The following is a 24753-nucleotide window of genomic DNA, read 5'->3' as shown; positions in this document are numbered from 1 at the left end:
CATCACGTGTAAAGAAAAAAAAGGGAAAGGAGGTCTGTGCATCTAATAAATCCCCTGACCAATATGAAAATAATAAACTGCTATGTATTTGATATCCAATTTTTTCATCCATTTATACAATGGTGCTATAATTTTTTTTGTAATTAGCTTTAATACATGTTACTTTCCAAATTTGTTTATTCTATATACCGGTACCCGAACAGTGTTTTTCATGTTCGAAGGTGCCAGGCTCGATTAGCATTCATTATATTTTCTGGTTCCTTTTATCCTTTTATGTTTTTATATATTTAACAAAAATTACCTATTGTTATGTGTTTATTATTTGATGATAAATGTCAAGTTCAAGCTCAGTTCAGGCTGGCGTCTATGGAATATGTGTGTTATATTATAAAAGAACTTTCTTCAGAGGGTAAAGAGAATGAAAATGCACGAGTCAGATATAACTTGTTTACATACCGATGATGATTAGTCCTCGCTTGGCTCGAGTCAGGGCAACATTCATCTGGTTCTCGTCAATGATGAATCCCAGATGTTTGCGTTGCCATCCCCTGCTTGGTTTATCATCAATCTCCATCTGAGGCATGGAACGCACAGTTGACATGACCACGTAGTTCCATTCACTTCCTGCGAATATCATAAGAAGGAAAAATAATCTTTTGACCCATAGGTCCATAGGTTTTACTAGTACACAAAGGGCAAAAACGACTGTGTGTCAGTTTATTCAAAATTGCACGTGAATTTCTACACATATTACATTGTGAAGTTTCAGAACTATTCCAAAGGCCAACAAACGTTTTTTTGAGGAAAAATAGAATAAATGACTCAGGAAAATCAATATTCAAATACCAAAAACTCTTACAAAAGAACTTATCATTTATCCTCTGCTAGCCACTATTGTACCTGTAACAATGATACATATTAGTGGGTATTTATTGCAGTATAAACAACAGAGTAAGAAGCAGAAGACTAAGATATTGTTTGCACAAAAAAAATACACATAAAAAACAAAGAAGAAATATGTCACTTGCAGGGGTGATAGTGAGCACTAAAAAAAAAAGTTTTTTTGTTTTCCCCTCAACCACGCCCCACTTGAGTAAAAAAAAAAAGAAGAGGATTCGCGGGAAAAAAATTGCATCTAACAACATTTCCCCTTTTCGAGTAAGAAAATTGGGAAACATTTAGAAAATTGGGAAAAAATAGGGAAGAATAGAGAAAATAAGGAGGAAATCGGGAAAATCAGGATAAAATAGGGAAGAAGAAAAAAAATCTGGTAAAAAAAAAAAATCTGGATTTTTTTTTTTTTTTTTTTTTTAATCAGGAAGAAGAAAAAAAAATCGGGAAAAAATAAAAAAATCGGGAAACCGATTTAAATCGGGTTTTAATCAGGCCAGCACTTGTCAGAAATTCATGTTTGTTACTCTGTAGAGTATAAAAATGACACATCTAAGACACATTTTAAAGCCTATCTGCGGTAGTTTGGCAATTATACCTCCCTGCATGGTCACTGACACTTGGTCATCTCATTATATCAGCTTTCAATTAACATAAAGGGGACCATGGGGGACCAAAGGTCACAGATTGGGCATTGTTTGCTATATAGAGGGCGCAAGTAGCTGTAAGTAGTGCAGTGGCCGGGGCTGTAAAGTTTCAATAAACATGTATATCTTTATACTCACCCTGACTAGTGATGACCGTATTGACCTTGACCTCTTTGTGACCTAACTCCTTTAACCTCTCCTCGATCTGTGAGCACTGTAGCTTGTACTGGGACAGAACCACAATGTCACTGGCCTGAGCTCCTTTCCGTAGCAGCTGCTTGACTATTCTTGTCTGAAAATCACAAGAAGAGGTTATTTGCTTTGTTTGAACTTGTTTTTATTTATTTACCAACAGAAAATTATTGCAGTAGAAAAGTTCAGAGATAGCACACGACTAAACAAATGACCCCAAATACCGTATCCACAGGTATTTTAAACATGGAGAAGTCCCACTTTGTGCATTTTAGAATAATCAATGTCAAAATGATGAGAGTGCTTTATGAATACCTTTGTGTACCCTCTGTGTACCTTTGTGCGTCGGTCAATGGAGGTGCGCACCATATTTGTCTTTATTTAGTTGATTGCCACTGTTTTTCTTACCTTATCTATGTTACTTTTGTATTTTTGCTTTTTCTTCTAATTTAATTCTACGGGTTATAGTCTTCTCTTAATCAGAACACTGTGCGCTTAGAAACATCAGTATTAAGCGCCTAATAAATGTTATGTATTATTATTATTATTATTGAAAAAGAATACTCCCACATGTGTATCATGTAAAGTCGGTGCGTAAAAATGATTACATAGCTTTCATGAAATCCATCCACCATCCAGCCACCCACCCATCATCCAACCCACCCATCCATCCACCCACCATCCACCCACTCACCAATCCATCCACCCATCCACCCCAAAACCCACCCATCCATCCAGCCACCCATTAACCCAGCCACCCACCCATCCATCCATCCATCCATCCATCCAGCCAGCCACCCATCCATCGATCAAACCATCCATCAACCCACCCACCCACCCATCTTATCCATCCATCCACCCATCCAGCCAACCACCCACACAAACACCCATCCACCCATCCATCAACCTACCATACACCCACCCACTCACCAATCCATCCACCCACCCACCCACCGCAAAACCCATCCATCCAACCATCCATCTTTCCACCCGTTCATCCACCCATCCATCCACCCATCAACCCACCCAACCACCCACCGCCAAACCCGTCCACCTACCCACCCATCAACCCACCCACCCACCGCAAAACCCATCCACCCACCCATCAACCCACCCACCCAGCCACCAAAACATCCACCAACCCATCTATCCACCCAAACACCCACCCACCCGACCCTCCATCCATCCACCCACCCATCAACCCACCCACCCAGCCACCAAAACATCCACCCACCCATCTATCCACCCAAACACCCACCCACCCGACCCTCCATCCATCCACCCATCCATCCACCCAATGATCCATCTATCCTCCCGTTCATCCACCCACCCACCCACCAAAACACCCACCAACCAATCTATCCACCCAAACACCCGCCCATCCATCCATCCAGCCACTTACCCACCCACCCACTCACCAATCTATCCACCCAACGATCAATCTATCCACCCATTCACCCACCCACCCACCCACCCATCCACCTACCCACCCAACCATTCATCAATCCACCCATCAACCCACCCACCCACACATCCATCCACCCACCCATCATCCAAACCACCAACCCATCCATCCACCCACCATCCACCCACTCACCAATCCATCCGCCCCGCCATCCATCCATTCATCCATCCACCCATCCACCAACCAATCCATCCAGCCACCCACCCATCATCCAACCCACCCAACCATACATCCACCCATCCATCCATCCAGCCACCGACCCATTCATCCAACCACCCATTCAACAATCCACCCACTCACCAATCCATCCACCCACCCATCCATCCATTCATCCATCCACCCATCAACCCATCCACCAACCAATCCATACAGCCACCCACCCATCATCCAACCCACCCAACCATACATCCACCCATCCATCCATCCAGCCACCGACTCAACCATCCAACCACCCATCCAGCCACCCATTCATCAACCCACCCACCCATCAACCCATCAACCCACCCACCCAGCCACCAAAACATCCACCCACCCATCTATCCACCCAAACACCCACCCACCCGACCCTCCATCCATCCACCCATCCATCCACCCAATGATCCATCTATCCACCCGTTCATCCATCCACCCACCCACCAAAACACCCACCAACCAATCTATCCACCCAAACACCCACCCATCCATCCATCCAGCCACACACCCACCCACCCACTCACCAATCCATCCACCCAACGATCCATCTATCCACCCATTCACCCACCCACCCACCCACCCACCCATCCACCTACCCACCCAACCATTCATCAATTATCCACCCATCAACCCACCCACCCACACATCCATCCACCCACCCATCATCCAAACCACCCGTCCATCCATCCACCCACCATCCACCCACTCACCAATCCATCCGCCCCGCCATCCATCCATTCATCCATCCACCCATCCACCAACCAATCCATCCAGCCACCCACCCATCATCCAACCCACCCAACCATACATCCACCCATCCAGCCACCCATTCATCAACCCACCCACCCATCAACCCATCCACCCACACATACATCCAGCCACCCACCCATCATTCAAACCACCCACCCATCCATCTATCCACCCACCATCCACCCACTCACTAATCAATCAACCCACCCACCCACCAATCTATCCATCCATCCAATCTATCCACCCAAACACCCGCCCATCCATCCATCCATCCAGCCACCCACCCATCCATCCAGCCACCGACCCAACCATCCAACCACCCATCCAGCCACCCATTCATCCATCCACCCACTCACCAATCCATCCACCCACCCATCAATCCATTCATCCATCCACCCATCAACCCATCCACCAACCAATCCATACAGCCACCCACCCATCATCCAACCCACCCAACCATACATCCACCCATCCATCCATCCAGCCACCGACTCAACCATCCAACCACCCATCCAGCTACCCATTCATCAACCCACCCACCCGTCAACCCATCCACCCACCCACCCATCATCCAACCCAGCCATCCATTCATCCACCAACCATCCACCCACTCACCCACCCACCCATCCACCCACCAACCATCCATCCATCCAGCCACCCATCCACCCAAACACCAACCTACCCATCTATCTACCCAAACTGCCACCCACCCATCTATCCATCCATTCACCCATCCAGCCAAACACCCACCCACCGGTCCACCCATCCATAACCCACCATCCACCCACCCACTCACCAATCCATCCACCCACCCACCCATCCCAAAACCCATCCACCTAACGATCCACATATCCACCCGTTTACCCACCCATCCTTCCACCCACCCCTCTTCCACCCACCCATCCACGCAAGCACCCACCAACCCAACCACACACCCAAACACCCACCCACCATCCACCAACCCACCCTTCCATCCATCCACTCACCCACCCAGCCATCCACCAACAATGATACACCCACCGACCCACCCATCCCCCCATCCATCCACCCACCTGTCTATCCACCCACCCAACCATACATCCACCCATCCAGCCTCCCACCCATCCATCTATCCACCCATCCATCCATCCATTCACTCACACACCCAGCATTTACCAACCCATCCATCCATCCACCCACCCACCCACCATCTATTCACCCACCCACCCACCCATCCATCCATCCACCCACCCACCCACCCACATGCTCCTTTGGGACATAAATCTAATCTCAAAATTCATGTGATTTAAGAGGAAAATGTTGAAGGGCACTTACAGCATGCATGACTTCAGCCATGTTGCCCTTGGACATCTCGCCTGCTTCGTCCGACTTGACCGTTATCGTTTCCTCCTTGCCATAAACATGACAGAAGACCATTGGGGTTTGACCCTTGTTCGGCCAGATCGCTCTCAGGGGGTCAGGGCTGCGGCACTTGACCGACAAGTCCGTTTCCAGTTTGTTTTTGTAGAAGGTCTCCGACGGGAAGGAACAGATTGCCTCGTGCTGAAAGTTGACAAAATGTAAAATATCTTAATTTACATTTCAAAGCCCTTCTTTTCAGTGAACTGGGAAGTAGGTGTAAATAAATTCAAAGTAATTTACTCAATTGCATCTATTGTGTTCATAATCCAATGAAATACTGAGAGACACATTAGTTTATAAACGAAGACTTGATTTGAATATTAATAATGATTAAAACAAATTAATTATTTAATGGGATTTTTTAATGTCAATTTGTTATCAACTGTCTCTTGCCATAATGCAAATTATTTTTTGATTTTTGTTTACTTCGTTTGCTATGTACCCACTTATTCACAACCCTACTCGTATTACAAATTTACAAATGATATGAAGAATAAATTTAGTGGTGTGATTTTGGTTGATATAAGTGACCATTTTCCTGTTTTCAGTATATCTTATTCTAATAGAATTATTGAGAAGGGAAGACATATTTCAACGAATTATTAATGAAAGAAATATTATTAGATTTAATAAACGTTTGAAAAATGTATATAGGAATTTAAAATTAGGTTATCCTAATGCTATTCACAGCTTCTTCTTGGCTAAATTTCTATGTTTATACGATGAATGCTTTCCCTCGCATAAAATATCAATAAAAACTAAATGTATAGATAAGCCATGGATGAATAGAGATTTATTAAAAAAGATAAGGAAAAAAATGGCGTTTATACAAAAAGTACCTGAAGTCACCCACTGAATACAGGAAAATGTGAACAAACAATTAAGAAATAATATTTCAAATGAAAAGTTAAAAAGTTAAGTATCAATATTATAAAAAATAAATTTACTAACAAAAAGGGTAATATAAAAGCAACATGGAAAACTATAAATGAAGCTCTTGGTTCAAAATCATGTTCTAAACAATGTTTTGATAAAATTAATGTTGATGGTAGAATAACTATAGACAAAGATGAAGTACCAGAAATATTCTGTGGGAATTTTGTAAATATTGGTTAAAATTTAATAAATGATGTTCAATATTCTAAATGATTTTATCATTGGGTCCACTACTTTTGTTTGTTTATTCAAAAAGTACCTGAAGTCACCCACTGAATACAGGTAAATGTGTACAAACAATTAAGAAATAATATTGCAAATGAAAAGTAATCCCAGTTTTTAAATCAGGTGATGTTAGTTATGCCTAAAATTACCGCCCAATATCCACCTTACCTTTGTTTTCAAAGATTTTTGAGAAGTGCTTATACAAACGTTTGAGTGATTTTCCATTTTCATGTAATATTTTGTTTGATAATCAATATGGCTTCTGCTCGGGAAATTTCACATCGATGGCGCTTCTTGAATTTTTTAAAAATTTATTCATAAAGCTTGTAAAGCTATCGATTCTAAAGAATACATGGTTAGATTGTTTCTTCATTTGAGCAAAGCCTTCGACACAAGATAAATTGGAAGATTATGGAATTTGTGGAAATTTATTATTAAGAGTTATTTGTTAAACCTCTATTTGTAGTTATCAATAATCATACATCTTCAAATAAGCTAATTTGATGCGGAGTACCACAAGGGTCTATCTTGGGTCCACTACTTTTGTTTGTTTATATAAACAATATCATTTTGTCTTCTAAAATCTTACAATTTATTCTTTTTGCAGATGACACCAGTGTGTTCATGTCTAGAAGCAATCTGAACATGTTATTAGATACATTTACTGTCAAATTACATGAATTCAATGATTGGTTGTTAAAATAATAAATTTGTTATAAATATTGATAAAACTCAATTTATGTTCTTTACAAATAGATAAGTTGAAGATGAGTATTTGATTATTCATTTCAATGGACAAGATATAGTTTGCGTTTCTTTCACTAAATTTATCGGTGTTTCAATACATCAATGATAGATTAACCTGGCATCAGCACATTGGTGTCATATGTAACCGAGTTGCTAAGGGAGTTGGTATTATTTATTGATTAAGACACTTTCCAAGATATATTTTGATTCTGTTGGATTATGCCTTGATAATTCCACACATTAATTATTGTAATATCACAGGGTCAAATGGTTCAGACTTTTATATGACAAAATTATTTGTATTACAGAAGAAAGCTGTTCGAATAATTTACGATGCCCCGTTCAATGTCCACACATTGCAACTTTTTCAACAATTAAAGCTTCTAAATGTTTAGGATAAAAATAATATTGCTATATTTATGTTTATGTGTTGCAAGGGTTTATTGCCAAGAAACATGTCATGTAAATTTATATTCGATTATGACATACATTCCAATGAAACTCGTAAGACTGGTAATTTTCATTTTCCGAAAGTCTGTACGAATCTTTTAAAAAATACAGTTTTTTTCAAAGGGCCAGTTTTATGGAAAAACATCCTGTTTAATATGAAAAACTCTAATACAATGAATATTTTTAAACGTTTGTATAAATACCATCTTTTACCAATGTATTCAATCTCAAATTAAATGACGTTACGCTTTATTATATGCACTTTGTAATGTATTCGCCCTCCCCTTCCCTGCTCCTTCCCTTTTTTTTCTTATTTTGTATTGGGGTTCAGGTTTTCTCTGCTTTTCTTTTCCCTTGCCCTTTTTGTTAACCCCACATTCCCATACAATTTTGTGTGCTTCTTCCGTAGTTGATCTATTATCCGTATATCGTGTATGTCATGCTTGTATGTTTAATTTTTTTTTTTTATGGAGAATGAAATAAATAAATGAAATGAAATTATCTTATTCCCATAAGCCTTATGCATGAAAATCCTGGATCCAGTTGCCAATGGGTTAATCTTATCCAAACCCTCACTCACTTTAATAAACGAGTATAAGGGGACAGATGTCATAGAAGGCCAGTACATGCCCAATAAACAAAAAACTAAAAAGTAACCTCTTTTGGGAGTGTAATTTAAGTGATTTTAAAGTATGGTGCCTTTTGAACTAGATTTAAACGTTATCGACACGTGCCTTCATTTAAACAAAAAAAGGTACTCCTGTTCACGTTTTCATCTAACCTAAAAACCACCAATTTATCACGCGACTGGAGTAACGTGATCCCACTTACCTCTGTAAATCAAGTGTTTATGACCAAATAACCACTTGACCAAGCAACGAGTTGTTTGTCCGTTAACCGATGGTGGTGATAAATACGAAATTATTTGGTCTTGTTAGCACCTTTATCGAGTGGTTTCACAAGTTATCCAAGGTTGAAGGTAATAATCACGTTACTTACACCGGCTAATCGTCTTATTGTTCTGTCCGTGAATCTTTGTTTATATTAGATAAGTGATTATGAGGTGTCTTACACACCTCTTTAAATGGTTTCAAAGTTACCATAACTTTCTTGGTAATGATCACGTAGGCAAAACTGATTACTAATTCAAGCTGTGAATCCGTGATATTTAGGTGTGAAAAATGAGTAGTTATTAGGTGTCTTAAAACACCTATTTAAATGGTAGTCAACGTTGCCAGCAGTTCCGCGGTGATGATCTCGTAGCTAGAACTGATTACTAATCTAAGCTGGGAATCCGTGATATTTAGGTGTGAAAAATTAGTAATTATTAGGTGTCTTAAAACACCTATTTAAATAGTAGTCAAAATTGCCAGCAGTTCCGCGGTGATGATTTCGTGACTCAACCAGATTATTAATCTAAGCTGGGCATCCGTGATTTTTAGGTGTGAAAAATTAGTCATTATTAGGTGTCTTAAGACACCTATTTAAATGGTAGTCAAAGTTGCCAGCAGTTCCGCGGTGATGATCTCATGACTCAAACGGATTACTATTATAAGCTGGGTATTCCGTGATTTCCAGGTGTGAAAAATGAGTTATTCTTGGGTGTCTTGATGGTTTCACAGTTACCATTTAAGTTCCCAGGTGATAATCCCGTGACTGTGTGCATATCTCCAGTTGCACCAGTTGATGATACTGACTGTTGGCATATTTCCAGTTGAACCAGCTGACACCAATTAATTTGCATATTGAATATGGGGTGCGTGCAGATCTATGTTTTTTAAACAATTTATCTGAATTTACAGCATATTTCTTAATTACTGATGATTTAGTTATATGCAATTCATTTCGAAAATACTACAAATATAAATTACCAGTTATTAGGACATTTCGCTACTTCGTATAAATTACATTTAATTAAACATGAATAAGGGAAACATTAACTGTGGACTAAAATAATTTCAATAAAATACAATAATATGAAAAAATTTCGATTAATTAAATTATGTAAGTCTACTTATTACCAATGCCTTTACATTGGAAATACAGACGTACCAGTATTGAAGTGTTGTTGCCGTTCAACTGGTTGGAAGTTTTACTAAATGGTTCTAATGGCTCAGCTAGACCAGTTGAATTCTAACTGGCCTGGATCAACTGGATCATTTAGCCCATTTCAATTTCCAGGGTTACCACTTCGCATTAACTGGTTCATCAACTAGACCAGTTGCAACTAGCTTTCTCTTCTGGGACGGTTGCACCCCAACCCCCCCCCAACCCCCTCTAATCACAAACTGCTTCCGGCGCGCCTGGACGTAATTATGGAAGATTCAAAACACGATGTTCACGTCATGATGAGAACGTCATTATTTTGGTTCATTTAATGTGTAAAATTTGCGTAATTATTAGGTTGAACGCGGGTTACAGTAACATATTTCTTCTTCGACGTAAATTTCACGTGAATGAAGAACATGATTCATCTCAAGTGAGCCTCGTAATATTCACGTGAATTTCACGCAGATATTTTGACTAAAACTATCACTAACGCTTCATGTGTTTCTGTGACGCGATAATTTCGTTTATGAAGATGTAATTTCATAACCAAACAAACACGGGAGTATTAGGTTTACAAACCATGGTCTCCAAGGTAGGGATAATCACGTTATTATAATGGTGATATTGCAGTGACAATTGCGTGATTTAGTGAACGTGTGTTTTAGGTGACCTAGTGCAATAAACGTATTAACACATTTACGTAAATGTCAGGTGTTTGAAGAACGTAACTCTCCTCAAGTCGATAACTTGATATTGACGTGATTTTCACGTGATTTTGTTTATTGGGTGTGCATGCACAAACGGTGCTCTGACGTACCCTCTGGCAGCAATTGCTCCGGACTTCACTTCATAAAAGACAGGGTTACAGTTAAGGAGGCAGTTTGAATTAACATGTACCGGTAGGTTTATAGGTTTGGGTTGAGGTTAGGGTTAGGTATAGTGTTTGGTGCAGGTTTGAAGCTAAAGATTTGATTAGAACAAGATATTGACTGCAGAACAATTGATGACGGAGCTTGGGATGTACATCTTGAAGTGAGGTCATTAACTACTCTACTCACTTTAACCATTATTCAGAGTGATATTTTGCCACTTAACTGGAAAGATCTCTTTACATGCCAGAATTGAATGGCAAACATACAGAGCAAAACATTCTTTGATGATTTAAAAAAACAAGACCTACCATACGATACTGGATGGTGAGCATGCGAGCTTTGCCTTTGTATTTTGCAAGGAGCGACTCTTCAGTGCCTAGATCTCGTGCATTCGGTTCTGTGATGATTGGCCTAAAACAGAAGATTACAAAAGTCCTTTTACTTTCAATATTCATCAGATTTTCATACATCATTACTTTCGAGGTAAACATTTTTTGGTACAGCTACTGGAAGGTTCAAGGAATAATTTCAGTTTGTCCTTGTATTATGAGCAGTAAAGGCTCGTTCAAATGTTACCCTGCGAAACTGCAGCAATTTTTTTAATGACGTAAAGTTTGATATGCTGCACATAACTGTATCTCGTGACACAGAGTGAATACGTGCAAGTCCTTTGTTGTGAGCAGTAGCCATTCATTTACACCATACAAAACTAAAATTTTTTTTTTGCAGTGGTTGTTCAGGAGAAGCCAATAAAAGCAATTGTTACTTGATATCAATCGCACCTTTGTACCAAAGAGATTGTTTGTATGGTAGTGATTGATTGGAGGACTTGTGATCGATCAAAATCAATCACGATTCTTCATATGACAGGACAAAAAGACCAATCTAACCACACTTTAAAAAAAATAAGAAACAAGATCAAAGAATGTACAGGTACGGTAGCTTTAGTCAAAGGTGATGCGTTCCAAATTACATGTATGAAATCTACCAAGGCCCTTACTGAATACATACTTATGAAGGTTACATGTCAATTCATCTATTAATCAATTGTCCATTACCTAATGTACAGTTGGAAGTATTCTTTTCAAAGGGAGGAATGACAATTATTCATGGCATGATCTCATTTACTCTCTTGGTAGTGCTTATTCAATATTTTCTCTATGTTTAAAAGATCTGTGGATATTTGGGGTAGTTTGGGACATGTGCTCACTAAGAAATCATTTGTTTGAAATAGGTAGGGCCTTAACTCATATATTTTAATACAATTTTCATACAATGTTAATACAATTTTAATACAGAGTTAACACCCTCCTGGCCCAAAACGGATAGAATGATCCGTACTTGAGTTGCTTGTGATCTCCAATGAGGACGACCTGATGAGGGAGAGTGCTGGTGAGAGGAATGAGTGTCTCGGGCTCTCTACACATGCCAGCCTCATCCACAATACACTGGATGATGTTGGTGTAATCTGCGATAGGGGTTGTTCCAGCTACGTTACACGTGCACAGGACGATGGAGTGCTTTTTGAGTTCCACACTCTAGGAAAGGTAACCATGGAAATGTTAACATTAAGACTGCTTGTGAACTGAACTTGTGCAACATGAATAAAGAGATGAATTGTACTACAAAATTGAAAAAATATCAACAAGAACAGACATACGAAAGCTTTTCACCTTACACTCATCAGAACTCTTTATGTTAGCAGAGAATAGAGTCTATATTCAGCTTACTGCCCCTATACTATGCCGACAGAAAGGGTTTGTAAGGACTCTTATGTTATTCCAGCTCGTTGTAATTACACGGCTATCTTAACATACTATCCCGCAGCGAAGTACAGTCCGTTAAGTTTTTGCGCACTTTGTTCCTTTAGCTTCGGCTAATATTTTCTGAATTTGGCTTTCTGTTAACTTTATTATGTCTGTTTTTAATAGTTGCTATTTCTTGATATTTTTCATTATTAGGCAGGTGAGCCCCTGTTGGACCAATACAACAAGAAACTGAATATTTATGATGCTATTTTCATATAAATATATACAACACATCCAACTGATTCCTTGTCAAGTCAATTGCTGATTTGACTTTTTGTCTAAGTGTTTCCTTCCGTAGAGGTTCTGTTGTGAAGCAGTGATGTGTTGGTTGCAGGAAAATAGGAGGAAAAATCTATTAAAGGTAATACAAAGTTTTGGGAAATTTAGAAAAATGGGTGGATAGTGATTCTTCACAATTTTAATATATTTGGATGCCCCTGTGGATGTATTATAAGCAATTTAGCCCCTAAAACACTTCTGCTTTCTAGAAAAATTGAATATAAAAATTTACCGGTGCTCCTGGGGAATTTTGATGAATTTCAAATAGCGCCTACGGCCGTACAATGGTAGCTGCGACCATGAAAATCTCAGAATAGATATATAATTTCCAAACGGGAATAGCTAATCGGTCGATTTTCGTCAAGAAACATTGTTTATTAACTTAAAGGTAATACAAAGTTTTGGGAAATTTTGAAAATTGGCTGGATAGTGATTCTTTACAATTTTGATATATTTGGATGCCCCTGTGGATGAATTATCAGCACTAGAAAATTTAGCCCCTGAAACACTTCCGCTTTCGAGAAAAACTGATAAATTTCAAATAGCGCCTGCGGCCGTACAATCACTATGACATGACTGACAAAGAAAGTGGACAAAATATACACTGCAGATAGACAAAGGAACATCCCTTCACTGCTATTATGTTAAAGGTGTAAAACAGGTGTTACATGCATATTCACCTGTTCTACACAATTTGACATAATAGCAGTGAAAGGATGTTCCTTTGTCTACCTGAGGAACTGTATATTTTGTCCGCTTTCTTTGTCAGTGATGTTCATAGTGAATGGTAGCTGCGACCATGAAAATCTCAGAATATGTAGCTGTGATATATAATTTCAAAACAGGAATAGCTAATCGGTGGATTGTAGTAAAGAATCATCGTTTCATAGCTTAATTAATATCTCAATTAATATTGTAGGATCGCATATGCGATGCTTCCAATATGTTCATTTGAGCCAAATTCATGACCCCATACCAAAACTTTGTATTACTTTTAATTAATATCTTGACCTTGAGAGGGAGCTATACAACATACAGAGTTTATTATTTACAATTTCATAACTTTAGAATTAGACTCGATTTCAACCGCGACAACAATCACTGAAAATTGTAGGATCGCATATGCTTCCAATATGTTTATTTGAACCAAGTTCATGACCCCATACCAAAACTTTGTATTACCTTTAACAGTCATACATACAGATAGAGATGCGATGCATGCTAAAAGACCATATGTACACAACACAACCAAATGGCAGACTCACTGAACTTCATAAATAACTGCTGACGCCCTCTAGCAGCTAAATACTTTTATTCTTTTTAAACCATCAGATTCTCTAAAGACTCACCTCTGCCTCAAGTATGAGATCTTTGTAATCTCTAACTTCTCTTGGGCTCGCAGATGAGATACTCTTAAAGGTGAGCTCCATTGCTCGGAGCTCTTCTGCGTAAGGGGCTCCGGGCTTGCGGATCAACTTATGAAGGGCGACATCATCCAGCTGATCGTCGATGCGAGCCTGATTGGCTCGCTTCCACTTGGATAGCAAGCTAGGTATGCCTGGGATGGGGTAGATCTTGTTGACCATAAACTCACTGTAGACTCGTACAATGGAGATGTCCAGCCTTTTTAAGTAACCTGTAAAACACGATTTCGAAGTGCATATAGCACTTTTTAGCAGACAGGGGGTGGGGTGGTCATTATCATATTTGCTAAAGTACATTGCTGTCGACAAACAAAGCAGAAGTGAAATGTCACAGCTCACTTGCATACTTCATGATTACATAATTCACGGTAAGCAGATCTGTCCATGAAAAGGAAACAAGTAGAGTTGTGAACAGGCAACAAAACCCCCAATACATTACGATAAGCTCTCGTTAAAACTATACCCCACCACTATAACACAGGAATCAACGTAAATCAAGTGGGGTATCTCGACCCCACTTTCGTTTCTCTCGTTAAAACTTTGAGAGAGCCACTAATACCTCACCACTATAGCACAGGCACCAATGTAAATCAGGTGGGGTATCCCGACTCCACTTTCGTTTCTCTCGTTAAAAACTTGGACAGAGCATTGAGGCTCTGCGTGAGAGATTATGATATTGGATTGCAGCTGGACTCTTCAGCATCTTACGTAATACTAGTGTAAAAAAAACTCTTACTGGGGCTCTACCTGAAAGGAAATGAGAAGTAGGAAATATATATTTTACTTGTTTTAAGATATCTCATGTCCAAAAGTCACTTATAATTTAGATGAAGAAAATAATGAAAGTTCGAACGAAACAAAATGACCATTAAGAATTGGCGATATAACAACAATTAGAATTGTGAAAATTAGCACTCTTTCTCCCTTCCTCTCTCCCTCTATCATGCTTATCTCTTTCTCCCTCTCTTCTAGGAGCGTTTACACTGTCTTCCAAACACGCCAAAAAATGCCAAACCGGAGCCTGACCGCGATGTTACCAAGGGCAACTACGCTTTACCGGCAGAAATGCCAAGCCCGAACATTCCAAAACGAAGTGTGATCTTTTGGCGTGTTTTGGCGTGTTTGGAAAATATGAACGCTCGCAGTTGTAACATCGCGATGTTAGGTCACGTGATTTTAGGAGCGGAGCTACTTGTCGTCCTTGAAGAAAATTATAGAACGATGTAAACAAAGAATAACATAAGAGAAGGTGATAGAAGGAAGAAACAAAGAATGACATAAGGAAACACAGAAAGAGGAAATGATAAAAAACAAAGAATAACATAAGAGAAGGTGATAGAAGGAAGAAACAAAGAATAACATAAGGAAAGACAGAAAGAGAAAGTGATAGAAGGAAGAAACAAAGATCACCCCGTCATGGTCTGGGCAGGGGGATTACATTGTATAGCGCTAGTGTTTACTTTAGGCTTAGCTCTAGGAGTATTGAAAGTCAAATGGGGGTTTCAATTTTAAACTTGCCATCCAAATTTTGCATCAATACTACGGTCAGACTTCTTGGGGGTCCACATCCAGAGCAACCTGAAATGGAATCACCATGTGAACATCACCACCAAAAAAGCCAACTCTGTATGGTGCTTTCTGCAAAGAAACATCAGGGCCTGTCCACAACAGACCAAGGAGTTGCTGTACTGCAAGACATTAGTACGCCCTGTGGTGGAGTATGCAATAGTGTGGGACCCATGATCCACCAGGAAAGTATCAGAAAGGTGGAAATGGTGCAACACCGTTGTGCACGCTTCGTCCTGGCTTACTATCGACACACACGCAGCGTCACAACCATGCTGAATCAACTTCAATGGGCAAGTCTGCAGGAAAGAAGGGCTCAGCAGAAAGTATGCATGGTTTACAACATACTCCACGGCCTGGTTGATCTTCCAGTCACCTACTTAATACCAGTTGTTGGTCCCAGCACCCATGAAAATCCACAGAAGTTCCATGTCCCCTTTGCCCAAACTCTGCTATTCCAAACCACATTCTACCCAGATACTGTGGAACTCCTTACCATCTGCTGTTGTTGATTGCACTTCTTTGGGATTTTTCAAGCAGAAGGTGCAACACATTAAGCTCCGTTGAGCTTCAGACTGTTTTTAGCTGCTCATAGAATTCTTGTAGAGCCTTTTTACTTGCACCGTACACTCTGCACTAATTGATAAGCACAACTTACGATAATACGCCAACGGCGGTCTGTACTATACTGAGACTGCAACAGTCTTTCAATCAATTGATCTTTCAATGAGGCTGACAGACCCTATACAGTTTTGTACAAGTCGATTTGCCTTTCACATACTCTTTGGGAATAAGGAAAAATTTGCCCTCTAGACTCAGCAAAGTAAAAGTACTAAATACTGTATATTACAGATAAAGATCAATCCCTACCCTGCAACAAAAATAAAAACACATTTCCTAGAAATGAACTTACAACTGTGTTTCAATTTATAATCTATGTATAAATAAAGCAAAATCATCTTTATTGTGAACAAACAAATATAAGTAAAATGAAAATTTAGCACCTCGATCCTCCTCTTCTAGAAATACAGGCAAAAGTGTTCTTACTTCAATTAAGTGGTACATCATTAAATATCTTAAGTGGCATTTGCCACCAATAGCATAGAATGAGTGAAGATAATGAAGGACTTACCAGCGATGACATCAACGGCCTTGTTGGAAGGTCCACAGTAGAGCACCTGAGGTCTACCTTTACCCATCACTGGTATCTTCTGGTTGACTTGGGTGAAATGGTAAGCCAGATACGCACCGGTCACTGTCTTACCGGTTCCTACAATGGAAAGTAAGCAACAATTACTCGATCTTCCAACCCTATGTATTGTTATCATCAATGTCAGGATATGTCAGGAGACTTACAACAAACTGATTCATATTCAGTCACTCTAACAAGCAAATTATCACTTGTAATTTTATCTGACTTCATCATACACTTATGAAATAAGCAGATAAAGAACTTTTAATACCAGCTGGATGCTAGAGGCACAGATGTGTACCATTAAGCACCTTGCCCATATTCAGATCAGTACATATTGCTTCATTCAATATTTGCAGTCACATTAGTGTTTAGGACGAGTGGAGACGGAGGAAAATGTAGGTGAAACAGAAAAAGGCCTTGATGAGCATGGTTTTTCAACTGGCAGAAGAGGTTGGTGTCAACATCACCCCAGACGACATTTCTGTTCGCTATCGGATTGGGAAGCCAAAAGTAGGAGGGGGAGCTCGCCAAACGATAGTTAGTCTCATCTCTATGGAAGGCCGTTGGTGACTTTATTCACATGCCCCAGACGTATGGAACGCGGCACACGTCTGCTAAATAACAGGCAGACGTCTGCTAATTGACCAATCACCGCCTTTAATTTTTCAGACGTGTGCAAGGTGCGATAGCACACGTCTGCTAGTTTATTAGCACACGTGTGCCCTTTTCCAGACGGATGCTGTTTACTGCGCATGCGTCTGGAATTGATCGACCAATCAGATACCTTGTATGTGTGTGTTTGGACAGTGATGCATGCAGCGCAGACAAGCAAAAATGTGCCAGGCACGTGGTGATCGACGCACGTGGTACTCTTACCGTTTTTAAAAGTATTGACTTTGATTTCTATGTCAGAAAAGAAGTATACATTGTAAGAGTACTTTCATTGAGGTTGGAACTTTCTGATGCAAAGAATCGTATGGCAAATTATAAACGAAGTACCTAACTGCTATATAAACGTTTATCCTCCACCTAGTATTGGAGTATGTAAATACTATAAAGCAAGTCTAGGGTTGATAAAGAAAAGGTAAGTCTAATATCGTGAATGGTAGTTTCCAGATTTACAATCTATCATTCAGAACCTACTATAATTGCAAATTAGGTGATATACTATGCAACAGTGCCATTGTGATAATTGTATTAACATAGGTAAACGACAACATTCCATCAAGTGCATTATCAATCTCTGGTTTTGACATGTATCGCAAAGATCGTAATGACCGTCAAGGTGGTGGAGTCGCCATCTACGTAAGCTCCGACTTCAAAGCCACACCTATCGAATCACACTTTGTTCCCAACCATCTAGAGTTACTATGGTTAAAGCTGGTTCTCAGTAAAACTCGTATTCTGTTTTTATGTGCTGTGTACTACCATCCCCAGTCTCCGTTGAAAGATGAAATTATTGACAGCCTGCAGTTTATGGTTGATCATTTAAAGTCACAACATCCCGATGCGAAGTTCATGATTTTAGGTGACTTCAACGACCTTAACACTGCTCCTCTTCTTGACAAACTAGGGTTCCAACAAATCGTCTCGAAGCCCACCAGACGTCATAACATCTTAGATAAAGTCTTCACTGACTCCTCTGATTTATACAAGGAACCTGTTGTAACCAGCCCCATCTCAACTAGTGACCATCGAACCATCATCATCGACCCTATTAATGTAATTCTTAATTCTGCGCCACGTAAGACGACAATTCGGCCTATGAGGGACTCCAACATCCGTACCTTCGGCCAGTGGCTCACATCAGAGGACTGGACTTGTCTCAACGAATGTCGTGATGCTGTTGAAATGGTAGAGTCCTTTGCTTCATCACTTCGAGCTCGCTACCTCCAGATCTTCCCACCAACCTGCATTAAACGTCGCTCTGATGATAAGCCCTGGATCACCAACCGAGTTTTTACGATCATCTCACAACGTCAGAAAGCTTATCTGCTCGGTAATATCCCATTGTACAAAACCCTACGCAATACAGTTCGAAGAGAGATTGCTAAGTGCAAGCAAAATTTCTACTCCCGAAAAGTCAAGAATCTTAAGAAACAGCAACCGGGAAAGTGGCACCAGGAGATTCGTCACCTCGCAGGTCTCAAGAAGACTAGACCTACCTTACCCGAAAGTGACTTGGCCCCTGCAGATCAAGCTGAAAACATCAACAACCATTTCGCTTCAATCTGCTCGGCACTACCTCCTCTTGATCGCAATGCACTGCCAGCATTTCTTCCTGCCCCGCGACCACCTCCTGTAATTGAAGCTCACCAGGTCTATCAGAAGCTTAGGAATATCAACCCCTCTAAGGCTTCGTACAAGGATGACCTTCCGGCAAGACTCATCCGAGAATTTGCACCTGAACTAGCTGATCCTCTTGCTCGTATATTTAATGAGTGCCTACAATCCGGCGTTTTCCCCCACCAGTGGAAGCTATCCAACATAGTGCCCATTCCCAAGGTGAAACCATGCCAGTCTTTCGACCAATTACGACCCATTTCTCTAACACCTATCTTTGCTAAGATCTTTGAAACCTTCCTTTCAAGTTGGATTACCCGCGACATCAGTCACAAGTTAGACAGTCAACAGTATGGAAATATTAGGAACTCATCGACCACTCACTACCTTGTGAGTCTTGTGGACACTATCTTAAAAGGAACTGATAAGCCTGGTCATGTTGCATCACTATGTGCCATTGATTATGCCAAAGCTTTCGATCATATTGATCACAATGTTGTTGTTAGGAAACTTATCCAACTTGGTGTAGACCTATCACTTATTCCAGTCATTTGTAGTTACCTTGAATGTAGATCACACTGTGTTCGTATTGGTCCTATTGTCTCTAATTTCTCTAATGTGACATGTGGAGCCCCCCAAGGCAGTAGCCTTGGCCCGGTCCTTTTCTTAGTCATGATTAATGATGCTGCCTCTGATACACAACTAAGATGGAAATATGTAGATGATCTCACAATTGCAGAAGTTAGGAAACATTCCCAACCTTCTAACATCCAATCAGCAATCAACAATCTCTCTACTTGGTCTACTGATAATAGCATGACCCCTAAACCTGAGAAATGTAAGATAATGAATGTTTCATTCCTGAAAAGACCTACTGTATTTCCGAACTTTCACCTTGGTGCAACCACTCTTGAATGTGTAGATACTCTCAAACTATTGGGCGTTATTGTACAAGCTGACATGAAATGGGACATGCAAACTTCTCATATGACCAGTGTAGCTGCTAAACGACTATATATGCTATGTATACTCAAAAAGTACAAAGCCCCTGTCGGCGACTTGGTATCGGTCTACCTGATGTATATCAGGCCACTACTGGAGTATGCCTCCCCTGTGTGGTTTCCAGCTCTCACAGTACAGCAATCTAACAAAATTGAGCGCATACAAAAACGTGCGTGTAGAATTATCATTGGCTACCAATATTACACAGACTACGCAAATGCTCTCGAGTTTCTTAACATCATATCACTTGAGCATCGTCGAAAACAATTATTTGAGAAGTTTGCTAAGTCCATCATAAGCTCTAGGCACAGTTCGATGCTCCCACCTCTCCGAAGCACCCTACCTAATTATCGTCCCCTAAGATCGAAGGATGGGTTTCTAGAACCGATGTGTCGTACCCAACGCTATAAAAAGTCTCCTCTACCCCAAGTCGTTAAGACTCTCAATAACCTAATGTGAATTCCAAAAAATTGAATTGTATTTCATGTACCGGTACTCTTTAGATCGGAAACAACGTGCAATACTTCATTAAAGCTGTATTTTCTAATACATGATTCATAATATTGAAGATTTGCGGGTTTTTCCCATTAATAGAGGTATCAACTTCTCCTGACAATTAGCTTCACATGTTGTGAATCTTTAGACCTGATACATGTACAAGGTGCAATACTTTATTATAGCCGTATTTTCTGATTTGTTAAATAATTTGAAGGTATGCGGGTTTTCCATTAATAGAGGTGTCAACTTAGCAATTAGCTTTACATGTTGTGACTCTTTAGAACCATTACAAGGTGCAATACTTTATTATAGCTGTATTTTTCTGATCCAGAATATTGAAGAAATGCGGGTTTTGCCATTAATTAATAGAGGTGCCAACTCTTTAACAATTAGCTTTACATGTTTTGCACAACATTGTCGGGAAGGGTATTGATTATATTTTGCTATTTACTGCCAAATTGCCTGTACATTTTAGCTACTCTAAATTTCTTGAAAATGCTGAAATGTTGACCATCATGTGCAGGCGCACCGTGGCCTTCGGAGCGGACGCGACGATGCGTTGCAGGCCAATCCATTGTTGTCTTCTCAGAACGCTCCGGTGCGCCTTCTCCTGTGTAGATGTGTATAAGAAATGTATTAATGTTTTAATGCTACGTTTATCTACCTTGTTTCTTATTTTGCCTTTTAAAGATCTCTCCCCTTTCTCTCTCTCCCTCTCCATGTCTCTCCTTTTCTCTCCTCCCTCTCTCTCTTCTATCCCCTTCTCTCTCCCCCTCTTTTCTCTCTCTTCTCTCGCCTCTCTCCTCTCTCTCGCTCTCTCTTTCTATACCTCACTCTCTCCCTATCTCCTTTTCTCTTTCTACCTTCCTCTCTCTCCCTCTCTCTTCCTCTCTCTTCCTTCTCTCTCCCTCACTTCCCCTCCGTATCTCCCCTCCCCCTCTCTTTCCCCCTACCTTCTCTCTTTTTCTTTCTACCCTCCCCTTTCTTGTCCCTCTCTCTTTCTCTCTCACCATTTCTTCTTCTCTCTTTCTCTCTCTCTCTCTCTCTCTCTCTTTTGTCATTTATCTTCTTTTCGATTTCCTTGTCATATCTCGCCTTGGTCTAGCCACATCTAGCCAGCCGTTGTATATTGTATTGCAATCACATTTTTATGTGTGTGAAATAATATGTTCTTCTTAAGTGTATATTTGTTGGTTCAATTTTGTTTATACTATTCAATTTCATTGTAAATCAACCATTATGAGTTCCTGAACTTTACGTGTTGATGTTTTTAAACCGAATAAATAAATAAATAAAACAGTGTAGATACATAGTGTTGGAACAACAGAGTATTTCTCGGCTTTCATCGAAAGGGTGCGGTGCGGTGCGGCGCGGTGTGGTGAGTTCAACGCACCCATTCGATAAAAGGCCCCCCCCCCCGCTTTTCTCGAAAGGGTGCGTTGAAAATGGAGGACCGTCATAGCACACCCTTTCGAGAAAAGAGGGGGGTCTTTTCTCGAAAGGGTGCGTCGAATAGTCTTTCACATCAGTCGTTTAAAATGTTTAAGGAATAGAAATGTGGTTTTATAAATTGAAATAATCAAAATTGAAACTACTTTTTGCGTAGTCTTGCAGATCAGGCATTTATAAGAAATAAATCAGTAAATAAAAAGAAACACAATGAAATAATTAACTTTGATATTTAAAAAATGACAAATATCGGTGTTTTGCTAGTCTTGCATATCAGTCATTTATTTATTGAAATAAAAAACAATATCCATTTCTTTTTTTTGTATGGAATTCAGTTGTTAAATGTTAACTAGTCTTGCATAACTGTCGTTAAATTACAAATAGCAATTAATTGCCATTTTACTTAATCAGACACAAGTTTATGTATTCTTTAAGTCTTGCTGAAAAAATGTCAAGGGGGGGGGGGGTCGAGAATGCCAGCATTATTTGTAAATCACCGTCATGGAATTAAACATAAACCACGTTTGAATGTTATTTTCCCCAAGTCCCCCCTCCCTATCAGTACGCCAGTGCCGCCCCCCCCCCCGGCCCCCGATCTACACTTTGTTTGCGGGAAAAATTGCAAATGATCTCCTCTACCTTTCTTCTTCCTCTTTTTTTCTTTCCCTTTCTTTCCTTTTCCCCTTCCCTTCCTTCTCTCTCTCTCTCTTTTAGGTTTGCTGGGGGTAGGGGAGGCAAGGGCCTTTCGGCCCCCACCCCGATCCACATTCTTTTCCTCTTTCTCTTTTTTGTTCCTTTTTCGCTCTCCTCTTTCCTTTTCCCTTCCTTCTCTGTTTTCTAGCGGGGGCGGGGGGGGGGGGAGGCAAGGGCCATTTGCCCTCCTCCCGATCCCGATCTTGTTGGCGGGAAAATTGCAACTGATATCCCCCTTCTTTTCTTTTCTTCTTCCTCTTTTTTCCTTCCCTTTATCTGCTCTTTTCCTTTTTTCTTTTCCTTTCCTTCCTTCTTTCTTATTTTTTTATTGGGGGGGGGGCGGGGAGGCAACAGCATTCGACGCAAGGCCCTTTCGCCCCATGTCTCCTTCTTCCCCTTTTCTTTTTTTCTTTCTTCTCCTTTCTCTCCTTTTCCCCTTTTCCTTCTTTTCCTTCTCTCTTTTTTGCGAGGGGGGAGGCAAAGCCCGCTCGACCCCCTGGATCCGCGCCTGAGAGACAGAGGGGGGGGGGGGGGGGGGGGGGGGGTGGAGCTTTTATAGGATCAGCACGCTGAGTGTCACAGACCTATGCAAGGAACCATCTCTGTTGAATTCACCACAATAGAAAAGTTGAAGGAGAAAGAGAGAAGAAGAAGAAGGGAAAGAAGAGAGAGAAGAGGGAAAAAAAGAGGAAGAAGAGAAGAGGGAAGAAAGAGGGAAGGGGGAGGGGGGGGGGGGGAAGGACTTGCCTCCCCCCCCCCCCCCCCCCCAATAAAAAAATTAAAGAGAAGGAAGGAAAGGGGAAAAAAAGATACAGAGGAGATAAAGGGAAGGACAAGATAGGAAGAAGAAAAGAAAAGAAGGGGGATATCAGTTGCAATTTTCCCGCTAACAAGTTGTAGATCGAGGGGGGGGGGGCAAAAGACCCTAGCCTCCCCCCCGCCGTCCCCGCTAAAAAAAGAGAGAAGGAAGGAAAAGGAAAAGAGGAGAGCTAAAAGGGAACAAAAAGAGGAAGAAAAAAAGAAAAGGGAGAAAAGAAGCGGAGATCAGTTGCGGTTAATCCCGCCAACAATGTGTGGAGCGGGTTGGGGACCAAAATGACCGTGCCCCTCCCCCCCCCCCCCCAGCAAACCTAAAAGAGAGATAAGGAAGGGAAGGGAAAGTGAAAGAGGAGAGAAAGGGAAAGGAAAAAAAAAGAGAATGAAGAAAGGTAAGGGATATCAGTTGCAATTTTCCCGCCAACAAGGTGTAGATCGGAGGGGGGGGGGCACTGGCATACTGATAGGGGAGGGGGGGGGTTGGAGAAATAGAATTCAAACGTGGTTTATTTATAATTCCATAACGGTGGTTAACAAATAATGCTGAAATGAGATAATTTTCCTTACTTCATGCGTTTGTTGGAAAATGACAAATTCCTAAATTTACAGCCAGGCAAGAAAATGCTTCTTGAGATGCCTACATATCAGGGCTCGCGGAACGGCGGTGATTGGGATCCTCGAGCCCCTTCCCCCACACTTTCTTTGAAAAAGTATATTAAAGAGAAATAGAAAGAAAGAGAGCGAGAAAGAAAAAAAATAGTTAACTGCCAGTGTCACATTATAATGGGGTATCAAAATATGCTCATCTGACCATGATTAAAATTAATCCCTAAAATCCTAAGGGCTCTGCCCCCTGGATTCCACCTAGGGCCCTAAGGCGGGCCCTTAGATGCTCATATGACGGTCATTTAATGCCTAAAACC

General features: G+C 40.7%; 1 protein-coding gene across 1 annotated transcript in view; it reads right to left on the bottom strand.

Moving 5' to 3' along the window:
* Positions 1-24753, bottom strand: part of LOC586045 (helicase with zinc finger domain 2) — a 60657-nt gene that overhangs the window by 5331 nt on the left and 30573 nt on the right. The window contains exons 7-13 of the mRNA XM_030974518.1: positions 17027-17164; positions 14254-14540; positions 12159-12355; positions 11126-11228; positions 5452-5679; positions 1677-1830; positions 457-624 (exon numbers count right to left, since the gene is read on the bottom strand). Coding sequence (XP_030830378.1) covers positions 457-624; positions 1677-1830; positions 5452-5679; positions 11126-11228; positions 12159-12355; positions 14254-14540; positions 17027-17164 — 1275 coding nt within the window. The remainder of the gene's footprint in view (positions 1-456; positions 625-1676; positions 1831-5451; positions 5680-11125; positions 11229-12158; positions 12356-14253; positions 14541-17026; positions 17165-24753) is intronic.

The sequence above is a fragment of the Strongylocentrotus purpuratus genome, unplaced genomic scaffold (assembly GCF_000002235.5).
Source record: "Strongylocentrotus purpuratus isolate Spur 01 unplaced genomic scaffold, Spur_5.0 spur5_scaffold_7, whole genome shotgun sequence".
NCBI classification, from domain to species: domain Eukaryota; kingdom Metazoa; phylum Echinodermata; class Echinoidea; order Camarodonta; family Strongylocentrotidae; genus Strongylocentrotus; species Strongylocentrotus purpuratus.
This window is presented reverse-complemented; position numbering and strand designations above follow the sequence as displayed.